Source organism: Prinia subflava, chromosome 2 (assembly GCF_021018805.1).
Source record: "Prinia subflava isolate CZ2003 ecotype Zambia chromosome 2, Cam_Psub_1.2, whole genome shotgun sequence".
Taxonomy (NCBI): Eukaryota; Metazoa; Chordata; class Aves; order Passeriformes; family Cisticolidae; genus Prinia; species Prinia subflava.
In genome coordinates, this window is record NC_086248.1 from 14,005,519 (window position 1) to 14,027,246 (window position 21,728).

A 21,728-nucleotide genomic window follows, 5' to 3' on the forward strand; every position below is an offset into this window, starting at 1 on the left:
ACAGCTCTTCTGACTGCAGCAACAGAATAGAAAAAGAAGCAAAGGGAGAACAGTCCTTAAATGTCAAAGCCTCAAACCAGGTCAGTGGCAGAATCCACAAGGATCCAGTGCACAGTTCCAACCATGTAGCCAAGCACAAGTTTACTGGGTGAGGGAGGGCAGGAGATGTCATTCTTACATTGCTGTTGTGTTGCTGTCTAGGTTCTTCTGTTTAAAACTTGAACTGGAGGGTGATATTGATTTATTACTGTTTATTGGAAGCAGCTTATTTTCTCCAGGACAGAAGCACTATTGCTTTCTATACTTACTTACTTACTCCACAGATTGCTTCAATACTCGAAGCAGTGTGGCCTGAGCAAGGCACAGCTTCACCTTAGACATGAATGTCAGGAATCTCTGTAAAGGTCAACATCTCTGCACTGGTGTGGCCTCACCGTGAATATTGTGTGCAGTTTTGAGCACCACAATTTAACAAAGATATCAGACTGTCAGAGATAGTCCAAAGGAGGGCAGCAAAGATGGTGAAGGGCCTTGAGGGGAAGCTGTGTGAGGAGTGACTGAGGTCACTTGGTCTGTTCAGCCTGGAGGAGACTGAGGGGAGACTTCACTGCAGTCACAGCTTCTTGTGAGGGGAAGAGGAGGGGCAGGCACTGATCTCTGCTCTGTGGTGACAGTGACAGGACCCGAGGGAATGGCCTGAAGTTGTGTCAGGGGAGGTTTAGGTTGGATATTAGGAAAAGGTTCTTCACCCAGAGGGTGTTTGGGCACTGGAACAGCTCCCCAGGGCAGTCACAACACCAGCCTGACAAAGCTCAAGAAGTGTTTGGACAGTGCTCTAGGCATAGGGTGTGACTCCTGGGGATGGTGCTGTGCAGGGCCAGCAGTGGGGCTTGGTGATCCTTACGGTCTCTTCCAACTCAGCTTATACTGTGATTCTGTGGTGAGTTTGCAGAGCCTGTCAAATAGATGACTTCACAAAGCTTCTTCTACAAGCCTTACGTGATTCTTTATACAGTCTAGAAGTTGTGACTAAGATTCTTTGAAAATCTTATTTTTATATGCAAGTAAGTGAGCATTTATGCAGAATAAAACAGGATGTTCCACTACTTTTCTCTACAGAAAAAAATGCTTCCTCTTACTAATGGTATGATAAATGAAATCATATCTTTGAGTTTCTTTGCAGAAATTATTCTCAATTTAACATCTTAAACCCATAACCAAAGACCTTTTGTCACAGATAAGACTATTTATACCAAAGGATCAACCTTGACTATGAGCAAAAGAGCTTATTGGTGTCTTGACAATTTGTTTCATATATCCCTTTCTGGAAGAAAATACAAGCGTATCATAAGGACATCTTCATTGTCTCTTGACAGTAGGAATAGTACTACAGAGAATGCTAATTCAACAAATTTTGAAATTGGTGGTGTTTCTCTCCCATATATGGCCATAAATATAAATTTAAAAATCCATCTACCTTATCTGTGACTAGTGGTAGCCTCATACTTTCCAACTGTCTTCCTGGTTGGCTAAAGACAAAATGATGCTCCTTTGATTTTGGAATTATAAAATGCAGCTGTATCTCTTCTCCCAGCATAGAATAGGAAAAGGCAAATGCATGCAGAGTGGACTCATAAATCTAAGGATGGGAAAAATATGATAGTTCCAGTTAAAGTCAAACCACAGTGTCATTTATATATATATTTACAACATTGCCAAACAGATTACAGCCACTTACTGTATGGCATTAGATTTAACTTCATTATTCCTAAGTGCTATTCCCTGGGCTAGAGCTTACACTAAAAAAAAAGTATTAAAGAGATACCTCCTTTGAAACTGTTGTTTCAGCTTTGTCTTGCAGATGGTACCAATACTTACAGGCCCCTCCTGGCTTTTAGAAATACTGTCACATAAAAATGAGTATTTGCATTGCTGACACCTTCTTCTTCACATTATAATAGGCAAGAAATGAGAGGGTTACTCTGAGTAAAAGCAAGTTGTATACCACACATAGACTACTCTGTGCTGGACTGCTCCTGTATCAGAAGTAGCATCTGCTGCACTAACTCAGGTGCAAACTTTTCCACTTAGGCAAAACCTAGTGGGAAGCTTACTGAGAAAGTCATTTTAACTGGTAGCACACATGCAGATCACAGCACTGAATAAACCTGTGTCAGTGACACCAGGGTCAGTCCTCTGGTCTCCCCAAACTGTAGCGTGGTCACTTCAATAAATAACAAAATCTGTAAATCAGCTGCATGTGTACACACGTACAGCTTTTAAGCCAATTCAAATACAGTGAATGTACACAAACTGTGTGTTTGGGTTGTGTGTGCTTCAGAGTCTGATCTGCAGAGTAACACCTAAAGATCTTTACCTGGTACCTGGGATTGAAACCCATGTACTGATGGCACTGCTCACAGTGATGGTAGGTGTTATATGCTGCATACTTGGACAACCTCATCCGAGTTGTCTGACGGCATGTGTACGTATCTTCCTGTCTCCTGCTCATTGATCTGTCTATTAAGGAAAGAAACAAATTAAACATAACATATATTCAAGGCTAGAATGCATTCTCTTGTGACAGACTGTTTCTGTCACTGAAATCAGCTTCTAGGAAAAATGGTAATAAAAACCACATATAAAACACACTATGAATTCATTCCGAGCACAGCGTGTTTTATAAATTGCTATGTACAGCAAAGAGAACTACAAGGAATTATCTACAAATTCATGATTATAATAATTCAGATCTCACATAAAGCTGACGTAAGCAATGCCTGATCATTAAAATTTTCATTGTTGCTATTATTGGTAGAATGCTTACAAAAGCAATAAATAGTAAAAAAGAGCCTTATGACATTTGCCATTCTGTGACAGACATCACAGTAGAAACGAATCTGGCAATTTAGTGATGTTGCTCCTTGGTGTATATCCATATTTTTCAAAGGATCCCCTTTGTGAGAGACTGAGGGAAGATGAGGTGTATTTTCTGCTAAAAAGGACTTTATTATTTAATCTTCCACTCAGATTTTCAGCATCAGATCAGGTTCCTCAAAGCTGCTCCTTGTCATGATAAGTTTTAAAAATCACCAAGAGTGGAGTTTTCATGATCTCTCTGGGCAATCTGCTTCACGTTTTGACCACTTTTATTCTGCAGATATTTTTCATACAATCTAATTGTAACTTCCCATATTGCAACTTGTGTCTGTTGTCACTTGTCCTTATGCTGTGTGTCTATAATAGTTTGTGTCTATAAATTCCTATTAGGAAGTTGAAGATAGCACTCAGATGCACCTGCTAAACTTCCCAAGATGAAACAAACCCAATTCACTCCAATTTTCTTCGTATCTTGGTGGCTGCTCACTGGCCTCACTTCTCTATGTCAAAGTCTTTCTCATATTGGGAAGCCAAAAACTCGACAGAATACCAAGATGCGGCCTTAGAGCTGCCATCACAGAAGAATAATCACTTCCCTTGACCTGCTGCTAGATTATTAGTAAGCCATTAACCCAGGGGAGAACTGGTGATTCATGTTCAAATTATTGTCAACAGGACCATCAAGTCACCTTGATCACAGCTGCTGTCTATAGAGCTGGCCCCAAACTTGTACAGCTGGATAAAATTTATCTATCTCAAGTGCAAGGGGCACATTTGGTGCACTGTTCAACAGGGTCCTGTTCCTGAGGTTCCACTTCCCCAGCCTGCCAAGGTCTCTCTGAGCAGCAGCATTTCCTCCCTGCCAACCAGTCCCATGGGCTTGTGTATGTCCAGCTGGCTAATTCAGAGGACTGATTCACACATCAGTACTCCAGGAATCTAGATCTGGGCATGTTCAACTCATGCTTTCCAAACCTAACATAAAACCTAAAATTTAAACCTATAGATACTTTTCAGTACAAAACTAACTTCATGCACATAAATCACTGCATTGCTACAGAGCAGGACAATACTACTTTATAAAATCATTCAAATACACAAACTTATCGAGGAATTAGAGCTTTTTAAATGAAAGACTATCCATAGACTATTCCATAAGGAATCTATAAGGGTCATACTCCAATATTTCATCTGGAAAACTTGAAATATTTTCCAACTATTACTATATCAAAAGCAATTCTGATATTTTAACTCTGCTTAAAAGTTTAACAGGATTCTCAAATTAAAAGCAAATAAATACATATACATGTACCAATCAGTATTTTAAAAATTCTGACCTTCACTGTTTATAGTCTGAAGCTTTGAACAAATCAGACTTGCATCTTCATATTTTGGATCATGGATGGTGTAGTCAAAAGGCATCTTCCTAAATGTCTCCAAATCTGGCCACATACCTCCAGGCTGATGGTAGTATTGATCAGATTCTTCTTTTATGTCTATGGTATTATTGAAAAATAAGAATTCAGAATCTTTAAAGCTCTTTGTATTGCTATAGATGCTTTTGCTGTACATATTATTCCTGCTTCATTTTTTCTTTCATTAGTCTGATGACACAATATCATGCACCAAGAGGTAAAACTTTGCACAAATGTACCTTGCACCTCAACGCTACTCTACCTTTTAAAAATTATCTTCATATCCTATCTGAGCTACAGAAATACATCTGGAAACACAGAGGAGTAATACACTGAAAATAAAGTAAGTCTGGACTAAAATTAGATATTAGAGAGCAGAAACTTCCTTCCTTCGGGTAGTATTGTTTAATGAGAAAATGACATTGCTCCTCATGGTATAAATCTGCCAAAATGTAAATGATTCCTTTTGTATGCTTTACCACAAAAGTTCATTCGAATTCTACACTGAAAACCAATGGCTTGGTATCATTTAATATGCATAAATGCTGTTGATCCCTTTCCACAAAAAAATAGAGGTATGTTCTTTGCTTACAGAGAAGATGAATAAATTCTAAATGATGAATTCAATAATAAAATATTCTAAAGTATCAGTATATTTAAATAATGTAAAGTAATTGCAAAGCTGAATAGGATAGAATTGGCCTAGAATATACAGGCATATATAGACACAGAATATAGACAACTATATTTCAATTTAGCATAACAACTTTCTATTGTCTCCAGAATATTTCTGTATCAGGAACTTACTAATGTTGATTTCTTCCTCATCATAAACATCCACTTCTGTCAGTCTTATCAGCATTCGGGACAAAATACTGAGGAACTGCAGATAGGCACCTGTTTTCCCTATCTGTAAACATATAAACCAGAAAAAAAAAAAAAGTAAACTTTTGCTTTTCACCATGTTAATTTTCCACTTATCTGGAAACTGTAGCTGTGGTGAAACTGAATATTAATACTCAGCACTTCGATATCCTTGTTATTTGTATATTCCTTGGCATAAATGAAAAATTTAACGTTCAACAGTTTTATTCTCTCTATGCAGGAGCCTATTTGGAAAACACATTTTTTATCAGAGGTCTAATTATGGGCCCACACACAAGATTTTTCTCTCCTAATGTTATAGGTTCTACACAGGCAATGAACATTTAAAAATCCATACCAGCTTGTAAAATGTACAAACTCCCCTCAAATTACAAGAAAACTAAAGAATTATCCCAACCCTTTCATTTCCATGTGATTTACAGATACACAGCCTGTACAGACTGTCTTGAAGAGTAAATGTGGCAGGGCATCCCTGGGAGAGCTTGTGCTGGTCACTTCCACTCCTGAAGGACACAGTCTGTGCAACAGTGTCCCTGTTCCACCTCTCCTGCTGAAAATATATTATTTCCCTTCCAATCTTTTAAAATTACCTTTTAAAAGTCCATTTTTAAATTATCTTAAGAAAATGACTTTCTCCTTTCCTTTTTACCTCAACACACTATAAATTTTCCCTTCACTGCATCAAGAGTATTGCTGGAAGATATAAGCCACAGCCAGTGATTTTTTCAGTGGGTTGTTCTGTCTTTCACATGGAGTTTGCTGATGATAACATCAAGTAAATAAAGCCATGTCTAAGAAGGCAGCTTTAAACCCCATGATTGTGTGTGGGGGCTGTACAGGGAAGGTTAGCACGTAGATCAGTTACAAAACATTGGACAACAACAGTCTGATTTCACAAAGTGGCATCACATTTTGGATTAGGTCTACATTACTACTGAATTAAAAACCCAGCTTAACTTCCATTACTGCTAGGACACATCAGAAGCATAGGGTGTTGGAATTCCTGACAGAATATTAAAGTTACTATTTTCCATCCATGACAAGAAAAATTTTCATTTTCTCTCAACACTTGAGGAAGGGAGGCTTTAAATCCAAAGCAAGGGATCAGACATTTTGGTCAAAGCTCATTATCTGTTGTTTTTCATATCAGACTGCAGTTTGAAGAGTTGCTTGCAAAGGGGGGATAAGGGTCTCATTACCCCTGTTGAGAATCAAATGTCAGCACACAATTCTCTGTCCTGGAATAACACAGCAAAAAAAGTGACTTTGAACAGGGGAAATTACAGCATGGACTATAGTCAGCCCAAGGACCAGATGTTTCTAACTCCAGGTTTTGCTTTTTATGTAAAATCCATTGAAACTAATGAGAACTTTTCCTTTGACCCTGGAACAAGGTTCTAAACCTGGCTGCAATGGCTACTGATTGAGGAGCTAAAACAAAACCATCTTATTTTCCCACATCTGAGGCAAACAAAGAAAATACTTTCATCAGTTTGCCTCACATCTAAGATTACCTTTTTATTCTCCTATGAACATACTCTTTTAAAGTGCCTCTGATTATCTTTTCATTAAACTCAGGGTAGCATGACAGATTAACAGTTTCTTAATTTCAAAAAAGAGATCATTTATCAAAAGTACACCTGTCTCTTTGATATTAGATATCTAGATAAAAATTAATTCTTAATCTGTTTGAAGTATATACTTAGAATTGTCAACAGAACAACTCGCTGAAAACCTTACTTTTTCTTTTTGATATGCATTTAAATTTTATTCTATTGAACTCATGTATTTTTTTTCCTTGGGGGTCCAGTCTTTGCCAATGGCTTTTCACAAAGTGTGTGGGAGTGACGAAGCTACAACTACATGGTGCTGAGATGAAAAGCATCAGTCACCAGGCTCAAGTGCACACAAAGCTGTAGGATCATGAGTAAAAACGCAGGAAACCACAGGATGACAAGTGCTACACCACTAAACTGCAATGGATGCACTTGGGCTATTGCAGGCATCAGACCTTACCCAATCTCATTATCTGTCACATTAAGTTTCCAATTCAGTACTGTGAGTTTCATGAACTGCTAGATATGAGCAATGCTGTATGTAAAAGCTGTTGGGAACTTTCAGGAATATTTCCATGTTATCAGAATATTTCCCTGCCAGGTCAGAGACTGGGCTGAGCACATGCAGCATTCATATTTGGACTCCATTCACTAGCACATTTGCCTGCATTTGCTGCTAAAGAAATGAACTGGTGAAAGAGAGAACACCTTTCTCAGGTCATTTTGAGAAGAAGGTTTTCAAAAAGAAAATGAGAAATTAATGACTTCTAATTTACAATCAGTATTTACTCCAGAAGGGAAGAATCTTGAACACGTGAACTTGTAGCATACCCAGATAGCTAAATGCACCTTTAAAGTTAATTGTACTGTTTTCTATGTGTACCATCCCTAGGAAAATGGAACAGCACAGAGTCTTTCTCTGTTTGAAAATACTGAATAGCTATCAAAAAACACAACTTCCATATTGTGAAAAATGCATATTGTGTGACTCTACGCAGATATTTACTATATGTAAAATGCTAGGTAGAAAAGTTATACTGTATTAACATTTGAATAATATAGTGAATGTAATTTTGTAATTAACATTAAGCTCTAGTAATTAAAACTGAAGTTATGTGTGTGGGATATTCTTTTTAACTCAAGAAAGAGAGCAAATGATCAAGAACTCTTTGCACAGAGATAATGGTTGCAGAGACTTTAAATTCTCTAGTGAAGAAGAATTTGTGGCCTTCTTATCAACAAAAAGGAAAACTTTCAAGGACCCACAGACTTACTGGCATCTAAAGACTTCTGTGACATGAACCAGCTGAAATTAACTGTTTTAAATAAAAAATGCATAGTCATGAGGATGATCCTCAAAAGAGAAGGATTTTTCCCTAGTTTTTTGCCTTCTCCTGACTAGCCTTTGTCTGGGACGGGGAGGGCTGCAGCCTGGGCTGCTTCTCTTTGTTTATTGTCTCATAAATTGTCCTACTCTAAATTGTTTAACTTTTATTATTGTATTTGTATTACTATTTTTTTATAACCAATTTTTTTATTTTTATTAAATTTCTAAAAATCCCAAAAGCGAGTGATTGGCATTTATTACACATATCTCTCCAAAGAGCCCCTGCCCCCTTTTTCCAAGAGTTTGTGCACTGTAAGTAGCTGCAGAGAGATCCCACAAGCAGGATATGCACACCTTTGAAGCACAAAGCCCTGCATCTGCCCATCCTCTGTCTCCTAGCTGCAACAAATGGGAGATCTGAAAAGCAATTTTTAAGTGGATACCTGATTGGTCTGCAGCTTTAGGGACAACAAACACAATGCTGTACTGATCCTAAGTAGTGACTCTGGGCTAAGCATGATACTATTGACAACAACTAGTAAGGAAGTACTCTGAGCAAGGTGTTTTTACCCATATCCTCTCTTTGCTCTAAATACCAAAGTTGCAAACAGATTAAAAGACTGAAGGAACCTAGAACTGGGCTGCCTTTTCACAGTTTCTGAAATAAAATGTATGTGAGAGGGCCCACTATGACAAACAACTCTACTTCCCAGAAAAAAGGTTCTTCAAACATGTGGCAGTGCTCAGTGCTTTGTAAGATAAGGCACCTGGGGGGTCAATATTCCCAAATAATGGAAGTACTACTCTTAATTTGTTCTGTCTACCTGACTTTAGAAGACAGAAGTCTGAAGAATCAGGCTTGGAAGAAGAAAATCCCATAGTTCTCCTGCCCAAGATGACTAAGAAGTGAAAATCTCAAATCCTGTGAAAACTGATGATAACTAAGGAATTTGGGGCCGATCAGATTTATGGGTTTTATTTCTATTTCCATCCTTTCCATCCCCATAGTGCCAGGGATGATTTGACCCATAAAATACTAAGAATATTCTTACTATGCAGCTCTTCATTCATAAAGAGTGTAGCTGTAGCAAGAGGAAGGAATATGAGTTCAAATTCTTTCCTGAAGAAAATTTGATGTATGCATGAGGGTCTAGTTTTTGTATCAAAGACATGTATTACCAAAGAGGAAGGGAAAGCTCTCTAAAGATTTTGACCACTGAACTCTGCTTGCCATAGATATCAAGGATAGGGTACAAACTAAGAATCTGAGAGAAAGCATTCCAGTCAGATAAACTGCATGTATGCCTCCATGCATTCATGGAATGACATCCAAAAGTGATGTTGTAGAAGGTGTAACAGTAATGAGCTTCCTTTTTAAGTTGTTCCAGATGCTGGACACCAGGGCCACAAGAAGTACTTTATTATTCTTACATGTGCCTGATTTCAGGCCTCTTATTTGGAGAAATATGGCAAATATTATGGAATTATTTCATAAGGCTTTTCTGTTCTAATTTCCAGGTAAGACAGTTCTTCACATACCATAACAGTGGTTTTCAAACTGTGGCCTGTGAATCAATGATGATTTGCAGAAAACATGCTGATGATCCACAGACAGTTGGTCAAATGTTGATGGCTCTTCTCCATGTTTCCACATGCTACATTCCTCTAAAACACAGCTAATAATAGATATAGTAAATATTTCCCTAATATTTTTCTTACATAAGCTGAATGCTATATACACCCATTGTAATGAGATTTTAGTAAAAGTAGAGTAATAATACAGGCAGCAGTTTTCTTCTTCAGGAATTGCCTTAAGACATGATTGCTTCATTCCCTGGACGTGGTGCCACAGGACTGAGCTGCGCTCACCAGCAGCTTCAGGAAAACGCTAGAAATCCAGTTAAAGAACCAAACATACAAAACCTTGATTTGCAGTTTGGGGAACTTGAAGATGAATGTTCTGAAGAAAAAATATTTGAGGGAATTTAAATTCCATATAGGCATTTGCACGGGTGCACCAGGGAACCAACATCGAGCCGGAGATGTGACACGTATTGCTCATGGTGATGCATATTAAATTATACTCACTAACCAATGGCTTCCCTTTGATCATGTGAGCCAATTTATAGATAAATTATCCCATACTTATCCAGATTTTGCTGCATTTCCTAAAGCCTATTGTAGAACAAGGCATTATTGCCTTCTAACATACATAACTGTCTTTGTAAAAATGCAACAAGTCTTACAGCAAAATATTTTGACCCGTACATAAGGTAAAAAATCTCCATGAGAGAAGGTTGAGCATATTTTGTTACTAATTTCCCTGAGAGTGAGATATGTAATTTTGATTCTTTAATGGCCTAGTTTTCTTGCTCTGTTGATATAGTATTTTTCATTTTAACCAGAAAATTGCTTCGTGATTTAAATATTAGTAAAGGAATTGCTGCCTGATAAAGAAAACAAGTAATTACTCATTTTTGGGAAGATACCACTCTGGCAGTCTAATACTTTGACTGAGATGTTACCAACATTCAGGTATGAGCTGTCTAATAATTGTTTTCATTTCTGCCTATATCTCTTGATGCGGTAAGTATTAAGTCCCTGTGAAATGTTAATATTATCAAAAATAATGAATAAAACCTACTTCAGGAAGGAAAATTATTTCTTGTCAAAAGAGAAGGGTAATTCTAATTTCTGCATATTTATTGCTAGTCTTCCCTTCAAGAAACACTGTATTGTTATACCTTATATTAATCCACATACTTTTAAAGCTGTTTGTTTAGTTTACAGGAGTTTTTAGGACCTTGGGAGGTTAAAATAGTAAAGGTAGAAAAGTTGCTGGGTTGTTCCATGAACAGAGAAATAAATTAAGAGATTTCCAGGGAATAATAAAGGGAAAATTCAATACATATACATGTACCTATACATACACATACACGTATACATATACATACACAACCCTACATCTACATTTTTTATACTTGGGAAGAAAATATGATACACCTAATTTGACATGCATGAATTTGTTCCGTGTGAAATAGGTATGTACTTCAGAAAAAACTGTGGAATATAAAATGAATTAACATATAAAAAGCATCCTTTAGGAACTAATCCAACTGTAGGACCCAATGCAACACTAGAAAATAACCTGCATTGTGAAGACAGCTGAAGAAGAGATGGAGTTTCAACTAAAAGGATTGTTACCAAGGCTGAAATTCACTTCTGTACAGAGGGTCAACAGGAGTCCTATCCCATACTTGGGAAAAAACCAGAGATTTGATAGTGAAAAGTGGTCTGACAAATAAACAAGCTGCCTATTTGATCATAGTTAGTTAAATTGCAAATATCAAGTGTGTGAAGCATCAAAACCTTCTCACCATGTGTATCATGCTCTCAGAAGCCTCTGAATGACTCTTCTGAGAACCACAATTTACATTTGGCACCCAAAAGCAATTGAATACCTAAGAAATAATTTCTTATTGGCTAGTCTGAATGTTTAGGATGGCTTTCAGAATTATATCTTTATGGAGTTTGATGTGAATGTAATATAAAATTCTAACAGAAGTTGGAGCCTGTCATTTTGTTACAGCCTGTCACTGGGGGAGGGGTGGGTTGGGATGAAAATGAACATCTCTCTCCAGATTGTGTTCATTTCTATGCTGCAGCTGAGTATGAAATTCAGTTTCTTGATCAGGTAACACAATATTTGGCAAATACAAACTATCTAAATCAAAGGAATGGACAGGGAAAGACTGATCATCAGAGTATTTTCTGGAATTCTTTATGAATCAGAGTAACATCTCTGGGAACTCCCAGTATGAGAAGCTCATTTATGCTCTTTCTACTCTTCTCTACCATATACTTAGGTTTACAATGGAAAGCAATAATTTAACAAATAGCAATATACCATTGCTTTTTTGCCTTGAATGGGCATGGAAGAGTGGATCATGTGGCAAGCTAATTCAGCAACCATCTGGATTAATTCTCTGGGTTGATATAACAGTAACTGGAAACATCATTCTCTTGGTTTGCATTTATCCTGTTTGACTTCTGAGGTTCACAGGAAAGGCACAGTGCCTCTTCTTGTTGCTTCATACTTCAGTAAAACATGAGGCACAATACTACTTTAGCCTGTAACGTGCACTTAACTGGGAGATACCTTGCTCAGAGGTAAGTGCTAAACATTCCTACAGAATTTACATGAGGATTAACTTCTTAGAACTAGACCCATCTCCATATATATTTTCAAAGTATTGTAAAAACTCCTGGGTCAGCTACCCAGGAGTTTAAATATGCTCTGCTACTTTGAACTGGCCTTCTTGCATGTATTATTTACAACAGTTTCTACTTCTGCCTGCTGTGCAAAGGAAACAAAATAAATTAATTACAAACTCACAGCTGCTTTCACATTGATCATAAGAAAGTGACTTTGTTAAGATCTTTGATCATTATTTAAAATGTAAATGCATATTCAACTTTAACAAACTGAAATTACACATGAAATCTATCTCTTGAGCAAACCATCTTAAAAACATTTTAATGGAGAGAGACTGACAGTGTGAATGTTGCTGCAGCTCTCTGTATTGGAACCCAGGCTAACAGTAAAAAGATATTTTTTATTAGAAGGGATTAGGAAATAAAATATAAGTAATTTACCCTCCATAAAAAACCCCCACTCCTTCAAGTATGAATAATAATAACTAAATATTTTTTCTGAGATTACAATGAAATTAAACGAAAGAAATCGATGATAATACCTTGTTCTTTTTACACACCTGTGGTGGCCCACTCAGCAGCAGCCTCCTTGGGTGAAAGGTGTCCATTCTGCCCTCATTTCTGTTGTTGTAGTCCATATGGATTGGCTTAGGAACCGTCCACTGGCGGTAGTACAGAGACTGCTCCGTGCACGTCATCATCTTACTCATGAGAGGACGAAAAGAACTTGCCCACATAACAGAATGGTAAGGCAAGAGGGAAGAGGATTTGGGAAGCCCACTGCTGTCTGTAGAAGTAATAATGTCATAAACAAGTTTGGGCAGGAAAACTATGGGAGGCTGTTTTGATGCTTTGGTCATGGAGCATTGAGACGTCTGTAGGATGAAGGAGTTATGAGTAGGTGCAGAAGAGGAAGAAGAGGAGGAGAAAGGTGATGAGGATGATGAGGTGATGGAGACTTGGGCACTTTTAATGTTTTGTTTCATATCTGGCTGTTCAGTTACTGGTGGCAAGTGTTTGCTGATTGTTGTTTGTGCCCCCTTGTCTACTTTCTGCTTCTGCCTCTCACAGTTGTTTGTAGTTTCCTCAGTGCTGTTGCTTAGGGCTTGGGGAGGAGATGATTCAGTGCAGAATGCTGTAACTAAAAGAAAATTTGTATTTCAACACAGTGCAGCAATCTCTGCTAGTCAATGCCACAGTTAAACAAAACACAACAAATAATCCTCTCAATACATTGTCCAGCAAACACTGCAATCTTGCTCCTCTTCTTGCTTTGACCTTCCTCTTACAGGAAGTTACAATGGGACTAGTTTGGAGTATTCATTTCCATGCAGAAAGTGGCTTTAAAGTCCTGAAATGCATGGGAAAGATGTCGGCGACTGTCCTGTCCTCTATTTCCCTCATATATTCCTTGCTTAAGGTGCTCACCGGATAATTTAATCACTGAAGACAAATACAAAATTACTGAAACCATTGTTTAAATGAACTGAAGAAAATTAGTATTTCCAGGCTACTACCCCACCACACTACAGAAATGTCTACTCATAGTGACTTCTAAAAACAGTCCTCTGTGTCAGCTCTGCTCTGACACCCCTGTCTGTGTCACTGCAGCACTTAGGCTGATCAAATAAAACCTGGCAGCCCTCAAGGCCCTGGTGCTATACAATGCATTGGTGCATTCATGCAGCTTTGGGTCAGCTCAGGGAACATACTGAACTCCTTAATGTTGGCTGGGAATATGTGATGTAGATGCACCCCACAGATAATTGCAGATTTTCTGAAAGCTGTATATTTTTTACCTTATATATTTTAACTATTAAGATTTCTTGAAAGATTTCTTAACATGTGTTAAATGGTTTAACACATCTTTAATGTTTAGTGAAAGAGGACACACAAATATTTCACAGTATTCAAAGCAGACAGAGAACTGCTTGGGGAATCAGTCTGCACAAGGTATTACAAATATCTGCCTGAGGCTGAACGTAGATTAAACCAGATTTCCTCTCATGGTGAAAACAACCATGCCAGTTCTCAAAAAAACCCCACATTTTGAACAAAAGTCAGTAGTTTCTCCTATTTCAAGAAACAGTAAGCTGTCCTCTGTCTATTAATCTAAAGTAGTCAGTAAAAGCCATTAGGAAAATGATACTTTAATCACTCAAACAAATACAAAAGTGTCACCAGCACTGTGAATGGCTGCAAGTAACACCACTGTGACATCCCTTAAAATACCAGTGTCCAGGGGCACAGAAGGGAAAAAAAGGAAAAATATTTCTTTAACCACAGATGAACTGAAGGCACAGAGCCATGGGCAGGCAACATGGAAGCACCCAGTTTGGACAGCCCATGACATGATAATTTTTCAAGCAAGAAAAGATCCTATTTCCTCAGAATTCTAATTCCTGTATTTTTTAGGGATCATCTTAAGTGATGCCATTAAAATAGGCCTTATCAAAACCTTAGTGATTAATGCCTTTTTTTATTTATCTAATAAGCTAAGGTCTCTTTTATGTCCTAAACTTCAATTAACAGAGATGATCTTCTGGTCTTACTGGAAGCTTTTGAAGAGAGAGATGAAGATGCAGAGTCATGGGAACGCGATCGTTCTCTTTTCAGAGGACTTCTCTTTTCTGAAGCAGAACCTGTTTCATGAATGATAGTAAGGGAAGACAAACTCAAAATGTAATTTAGGTAAGCCTGTAAGTCACAGCTATATTGTCAAAGTAAGGAAAAGTACACAAGGGTTTGTGTGGGGTTTGTCCTCATGCTGACACCATTTCCAGTGTGGAGGGTATCTGTTCCCACCACGGAATATTGGATCAGCCTACAGTCTGATTAACCTATGCTGAGCTGCAAAGCTTCACAAATATCAGTGCTGCAACCAGGAGCTGGTAATATCTAGGCCTGTCTCAACCATGATTTCTCTTCCAACCCCTGTGTTACATTCCCCACTAGTCCAGTGTCAGGGAAAGCAGCAGACAACAAGCTCTATTTTGTCAGTATGTTATGAAATTACCTCCTACCCCACAGCTTTATGGCCAGATTACATCTCAGCTTTTGGTGATGAAAATTCTCAGTTGGATGGCCATCTTCACTTGAGAGTCCTAGCTCAGGCTTCTAAGTTAAAATGCTTGTTTCTGTACAGTTTTAACGTGATAAACTGAGACATAAGCACTGCCATCAGAAAACATAGACTGCAAGCCTATCTAACATGTTCTGAATTGGACTCTGGATGATCATACCATACTTCATGGGCTAGGAGAGCAGCCTTAGACAACACAGAGACCATTTGACTCAGATCACATATGATCTAAGCATACTTCAACTAAATGGACAGAATTACTCATCACAAGAAGTACTCATCACATCTGAAGCAGGCATCTATTGAATACAGTTTGAGTATGACCTCAGGTATTTCATTCCTCTATGAAGAGTACATATTGGATTAAAGAAAGTATTTTTGTTTCGCTTCTTCTGCTATTTCAGCAGTGAGTTTTTCAGTAAGAAGTTCCTAGGTGAACAGTAATTGGCTTTCTTCCTCCTTATAGTAAGGAAAGGAAATGAAGGCAACTTGTTTGAGATTTAAATACTTTACAGGGATAAAAATCCTTTGTTTTCCACAGGCACAATAGACAGTAAAGTGTAAAGAACTAATAAATAACTGATAATGCCCATGAATTATAACTCAAAAAACAAAAACAAAAACGAAACAAAAAAACAAAACAAAACAAAAAAAAACCAACCAAAAGTAATTGTTCTTGAGGTAATTATTGTTGCTTTTTTACACATTTGTACATTCTCAATAGGTTTCTTAAGAAATTATGACTTCTCCAACTCTACACTGTAATTTTGAATTCATGGGCATTTTCAAGTAGAACTCAGAAGTTTCTATGTTGAGATATATTTTCTATCCATACTATTTAATGCCTGACAAACTAGGGACTACTCAGCTGTTTCCTAGGAAGGAATCTTTATCACTGACATCATTGTAAGCATAGGTTCAATAGCATCAGTCAGGAATAGTTTAGTTGGAGCTGCCACTGCCCTGAGGGTAGGGATTCGGTGACTGCTGCTGCTTCTCAGACAGCAAATCTCACCCTTCCCTGCTGGGGAGGGTCCTCTGAACAGTGAGTGTCACCTGGTGTTCCTACTCCAGTTCCACTTTGTGTCTGTCAGAACATACAGGGCAAAGGAGGAACGCAGGAAGGAGCCAGAAAACAGAGAGAGATAACAGATACAGCAGTAGGACTGCAAGAAATTAAAATGCAGCAGAAGGGTGAGAAAACAGAGGTTCAATGAAATGAAACAAAACTAAGGAGCAGAGCTCACTCAGTAACGCTAAAGTGAGAAACCCTCACCCATACATTTCTGGTTTTGCTAATAATTTTCGATCATTTTACAGCTTCTTTTATTACCAGTAATAAACAATACCTTCTGTCGCTATTTCTTCATCTTCATTGTCAGTACTACTCAGTTTCTCTGGGTCACTTTCTAACACATCGTTCACAACTGCTTTCTCTGTGTGAATTTCTGAGCTGACAAAGTATGCTGCCAAACCAAGTTCTTGCTCCAGGGTTGTCCGTACCAAAGAAGATGAATTTATTAAACGTAGGTCACAGTATCTCAGTGATCTGGAGAGACACAGGAGGAGCTAGTATGAAAACACTGTAATCTACTGCCTTTTCTCTTTGGGAAACACAAAGGGGAATTTTTTCACGATTTGCTTCAACAAGGGATGAGACAGAACAGAGTATTCTGTGCTTAGTAAGTTTACCACTGTGGTGCATACACTTTTCTTTCTCTTAGCCCAGCTACACAACTTAATTTACTGCACTGAACATTAGCACCAGCAGAAGAAAAAAAATTATTTGGATTCTAAACCTAACACACCCAGAACAGGATTCAGTTGAACATACAAAAGCATTTAGTGCCCCAGGACATCCTGTCTGGCTTCCAGCTGCCTCCAGAAGGCACTGATCTCTTCACACATCCTGGAGCACACATACCAGCATCATGCAGATTTCTCAGCTACCCTCAGAAACCTAAGCAGCTATACTTCTTTTTTTTAACATACCCATTCTCTCCTCTAAACTGGGATAACGTTCATAATATTTTTGGAGCTATTTACATCTTGCTATAAACAGAAGTTTATTACCAGTAATATGGAGTTTGTATTTATGATATAAAAACTGCCCCAAAAATGGCAAAGAAACACCTTGAAACTGAAATCTGTTTTCCTCCCACACAAGTAATCACACAGTTAATCTTCAGCTATTTGATAAGCAATGGATAAAACACTGCCACTGAGAAAAGAGTGGATCTTCTTACCGTGGCAAAGATTCCCCTTGTGGATCCATCCCACTAAATATCAATATGCAAGGCAAACCTTCCAATTCCAAATAGGTCTGTGGCCTCCAATCAACATCCTCAATTTTCTGCCAGATCTGTACAAGGTAGAGAAACCCTGTTGGACATATCTATATGTTGGACTTATCTATAACTATATAATAGTGTATATATATAGAGAGAGATATTTATATCAAACAAAAAGACTGATAAACATACTTTGCCGTCCATTATAATAATCCACTTGTACAGTGGAAGAGAAGCCACACAGCAGAGCCCAATTCAACACAGATCCCACAGTTTCTAGAGCATTGCAGGCAGCAATCTGCCTGCTGTTATTCTGAGGGCTTTGGGACAGGATGTTCCAGCCCGAAAAGCCTCCCAGCTTCCACGCTGCATAGACAGCACAGAGAGCAGGGCATATGGCAAATATGGCACAATGGAGAGTAAAGCTGAGCAGGAGTTTTGGGGGAGGAAGGGAATACAGAGGCTTCTTGAGGCAGATAATATATGGATGTCTGAGTCCAAGGAAGAAAATAAGCTAGAAGTGAGACATTTTCACCTTAGAGGAACACGAGAAAGTTGGAAGTGTTCAACACACAGAACTGTCCCTATTTACAACCCTCTGGAGTCTCCCACTCTCCCATAAAGCTATCTGTTTTCCTGGTAGCTTTATGAGAAATCTGACAAGTCCATATATTGTTTGCCTGTTCAGCATCAGGCTATATTGCTTCAGTCATCAGTCAGTCCTTTAAGCTGTGAGACTGATCTACAGATCAGGAGTGTCTGTGGTAAGATCAACAATACAACAATTTGCCTCTGACACCTGTAAATGTTCTCTTTATACATGTCAGAGAACATAATCAGCATGTGATTCAGAACTAATACTGATTTTTCAGAGTGAGTGATGCCCAATTAATAGCAGAATGAGATCAGCATTAGGATCTGGATCTCAAATGACTTTATCTAACATATATTGGATTGAACAGGGTAAACAGTATACCATATTTATGTATTACAACATTCTAGAATGGAAATACATTTTTTCTTTGGCAATCAGAAGATAGTAATTTTATGAAGAGCAAAGGAGGCTTTTTTAAAACAGATGATCCATGATTCTGGACTTAAAGGACAAAAATTAATCCATAAACCAAAACATGATTCAGAAAGCTTAAAATCCCGACCTGTGAACAACAGGGTGCTCTAGGATCCATAACTACAATCACTGATCAGTCAAATGGTTCTTCTTGCCCCCTGCTGGTGACAAGAATAATTTAACTATCAACTAGTCGCTGATTAAAATCATCTTTTTCACTGTGATTTTTTGTGAGAAAATTCAGCTAAAGCTGAACATCTTATTTAGCTTTTTAATGTATTTCTCTTCAGAATACTTTAGAAAAGTATTTCAACTGTTTCTGAGGGTTGCTACTGGAAGTCGAGTGCTAACCATATTAGTTAATACTTCACTGAGCATTTTACCACAGGCAGGACAGGAAAGGTGTCACAGACAGTATGTGTAAAAGGTAAAAGTCTTACTCCTTATGGCAGTTTTTGTTTTTACTTTAAGACTCCACACTTCAGCTCATGACTACAGCTGTCACCAGTAAAGTCTCCCCACGTGCCATCTAATGAAGCTTCCCAGGACATGCCATTCTGCAGTTTACCTTTAGTTGTTCCACGAAGTGCTTCCCGATGGTGATTCCGGAATTAGGATTTCCCAAGATGATTTCAAAGTTATCTTCAAGAGCTAGTCTTTCCCTTACATTATACAGACGTTCATATGCCACTGCAGCCAGCGGGATGCATGGAATTCTCAACACCACCATGAGGCCATGGCCACTAGGACATTGTCTTGAAGAGTTTATTAGATTTTGGGTGATTTCCAGAGTTTCAACTGAGGTGTAATTCTTCATCTGAGAAAGACCACACACTGCCATCATAGCTGCAGAGTAGTGTTGGATGAGGACAAAAGTCCTTATCACTGCACTGTGCAATCTGGGGAACCTGAAATAAATGGTGAATTAAAGAGTATTGAAGGATTAAGTGAAAAAGCTATTTTTCACAAAATACAGTAAATTCTGGATTTTCTCCTGTAAAGAATCCTTCGTATCTACTGGACAACAGGATCTCACTCATCAGTTGCAGTTGTACAGTATTTGCAAGGCATCATTTCACAATCAGAACTGATGTTGTCTCTTCATTTCTCGCCATAAAGATTTACTAAGCAAGTAGTCCAGTAAGTTCATCACTTTAGTTTATCCATACCTTACTGCTGTTACAAAATTTATCACAGAATATTATGTGAGGCAGTCAGTAATATAATCAATCAAAATTACATTCTCTTATCAATAAGAATCGTATTCTTCATTGCATGCCATTCTTAAGGGGCAGAGAGAGATTGGGTGTTTCTCTTGTTTCCTTACTGAAGCCTTAAACCAACTTACTCTTGTGTTCAAGAGGACTGAATATGTAGGCAGCAACCAGTGAGCACTCCAACTTCCCAAGGCAGCTACATCCTGTCTCAATCCCCAGATTATGGAAAGGCAATTCATGGATATCCAATAGCTTCCCATGTTCTGATTTTCACAGAAATTAAACCCAGGAGCACAGCAAAAAAGTGCTTGCTATGGCTTGCTCAGAAAAGTCACTGTGGCTTGCTCTGAAGTTTTTATTTCTGATTTATGTGTACCTACCACAAAGATGTATCTAACTTTTCTTTGTGTTCCAAGTGCAGTATACACAAAATCAAAATCAGCCAGGGTAAGCAAGTGATAATATAGGACAAAAGTAATAACACATTTAAAATTACATCATGATACAATGTTAGATTATTATAATATAGAGGTACAGCTCACAACAACAACACACTGTAAATTGGGCTAAGCAGTGTACATGCTCATAGTAAGAGACAGCCCCCACTGATGACACTGCAGAGCCAGTATATACTAAATACATAGGAGAAAATAAGAACAGGTGAAATGCCTTGCCTATGTAAATGATGTATAAGACAGCGAGAAGTAAAAAAAATATATATATAAAAAAGGGCTTCCGGCTAATAACTCGAGACCCTAAAAAGGACTTCCTAAGTTACTCATGTTAAACAAAAGAGGGCCCCATACCTCTTTCCCAAAGCCATGACCATCGCTTCAAAAGAGCTGTCATACCGAAGCAGTGGAATACTGTGTCCAGAGAGGGTGGACTCAATGAATTCTGACAGTCCAAAGTATTTCTTGTTTTCATGGTATAAATCTACACCCTAAAGCAAACGAAGCCAATAAAATATAAGAGTAAAGTCTATCAATAATTAACTTACGAGTGATTAACCATTGGTATCTTGATATACTTACAATCATATTCTCTAATAAACTTACATCTACCCACACATATTAAAACAAGAAGAGAAAGAAACAGAATTAGTTGTTTTGAGAGAATGAAAATTTGACCCAATTTTTCCCCATTTCTTTCTCTCTCCCCACATATACACAGACAAACCAGCTATATGGAATAAATATGCACACACATGAAGAAAATCCATGTATGTACATATTAGTTCTGAAGTAATGCACTGGAGACAGAACTGAAGATGATTTCCATGTATGTAGCTCAAAAATTTTTAGCAGAGCTACTAAAGGTTATGGAAAATGTAAAAGGAATAAAGGAAAAGAAAGCTAGAAAAGATAAGAAAACGAAAAATGAACTTGCCACAGACTGAGCAAGATGTCATTCAAACTTCACTCGTGTTTACAAAAATCATGGGGACTTCATGGTTTTAACAAGCATGTTAATGGAAAGTAACTTATGAGAAGCTCAGAAAAGCACCTGAGAGCATCCATCTTACATTGCTGTATGAAGAAGGCCAGTGGATCTCATTGTAAGGGCTGATGTGAGTGTGCTGTGTCTGCAGCGCATAGGGGAAGGAAGTCACATGGAGGGTCACAATATTTGGTGCCTCTTTCACCTCCCTGCAGTTCAGCAGTCTATCAACAAGTCCTGTCGACAGCTCTGTTTGAGGATAAAGACTATGCACAGCACTGCAAAAAAAGAAACCCAAAACTATCCAAAGTGATCAGCAAAATGGAATATTTGTGTCAGTGGAATAGCTTA

General features: G+C 38.0%; 1 protein-coding gene across 8 annotated transcripts in view; it reads right to left on the reverse strand.

The window, feature by feature from the left end:
- The window catches only part of GREB1 (growth regulating estrogen receptor binding 1), an 88,755-nt gene that overhangs the window by 11,403 nt on the left and 55,624 nt on the right, over positions 1-21,728 (reverse strand). For 4 of the 8 annotated variants that reach the window (XM_063424844.1, XM_063424818.1, XM_063424835.1 and 1 more), the window contains 11 exons: positions 21,463-21,655; positions 20,744-20,880; positions 19,289-19,628; positions 17,607-17,722; positions 16,710-16,909; positions 14,831-14,920; positions 12,821-13,419; positions 5,103-5,205; positions 4,218-4,376; positions 2,378-2,520; positions 1,478-1,639 (listed from right to left, as the gene is read on the reverse strand). In XM_063424844.1, the coding sequence (XP_063280914.1) occupies positions 1,478-1,639; positions 2,378-2,520; positions 4,218-4,376; positions 5,103-5,205; positions 12,821-13,419; positions 14,831-14,920; positions 16,710-16,909; positions 17,607-17,722; positions 19,289-19,628; positions 20,744-20,880; positions 21,463-21,655 (2,242 nt within the window). Of the gene's footprint in view, positions 1-1,477; positions 1,640-2,377; positions 2,521-4,217; positions 4,377-5,102; positions 5,206-5,232; positions 5,405-9,602; positions 9,740-12,820; positions 13,420-14,830; positions 14,921-16,709; positions 16,910-17,606; positions 17,723-19,288; positions 19,629-20,743; positions 20,881-21,462; positions 21,656-21,728 lie in introns of those variants that run through there. The other 4 variants (XM_063424836.1, XR_010083877.1, XR_010083875.1 and 1 more) reach the window with 4 other exon arrangements.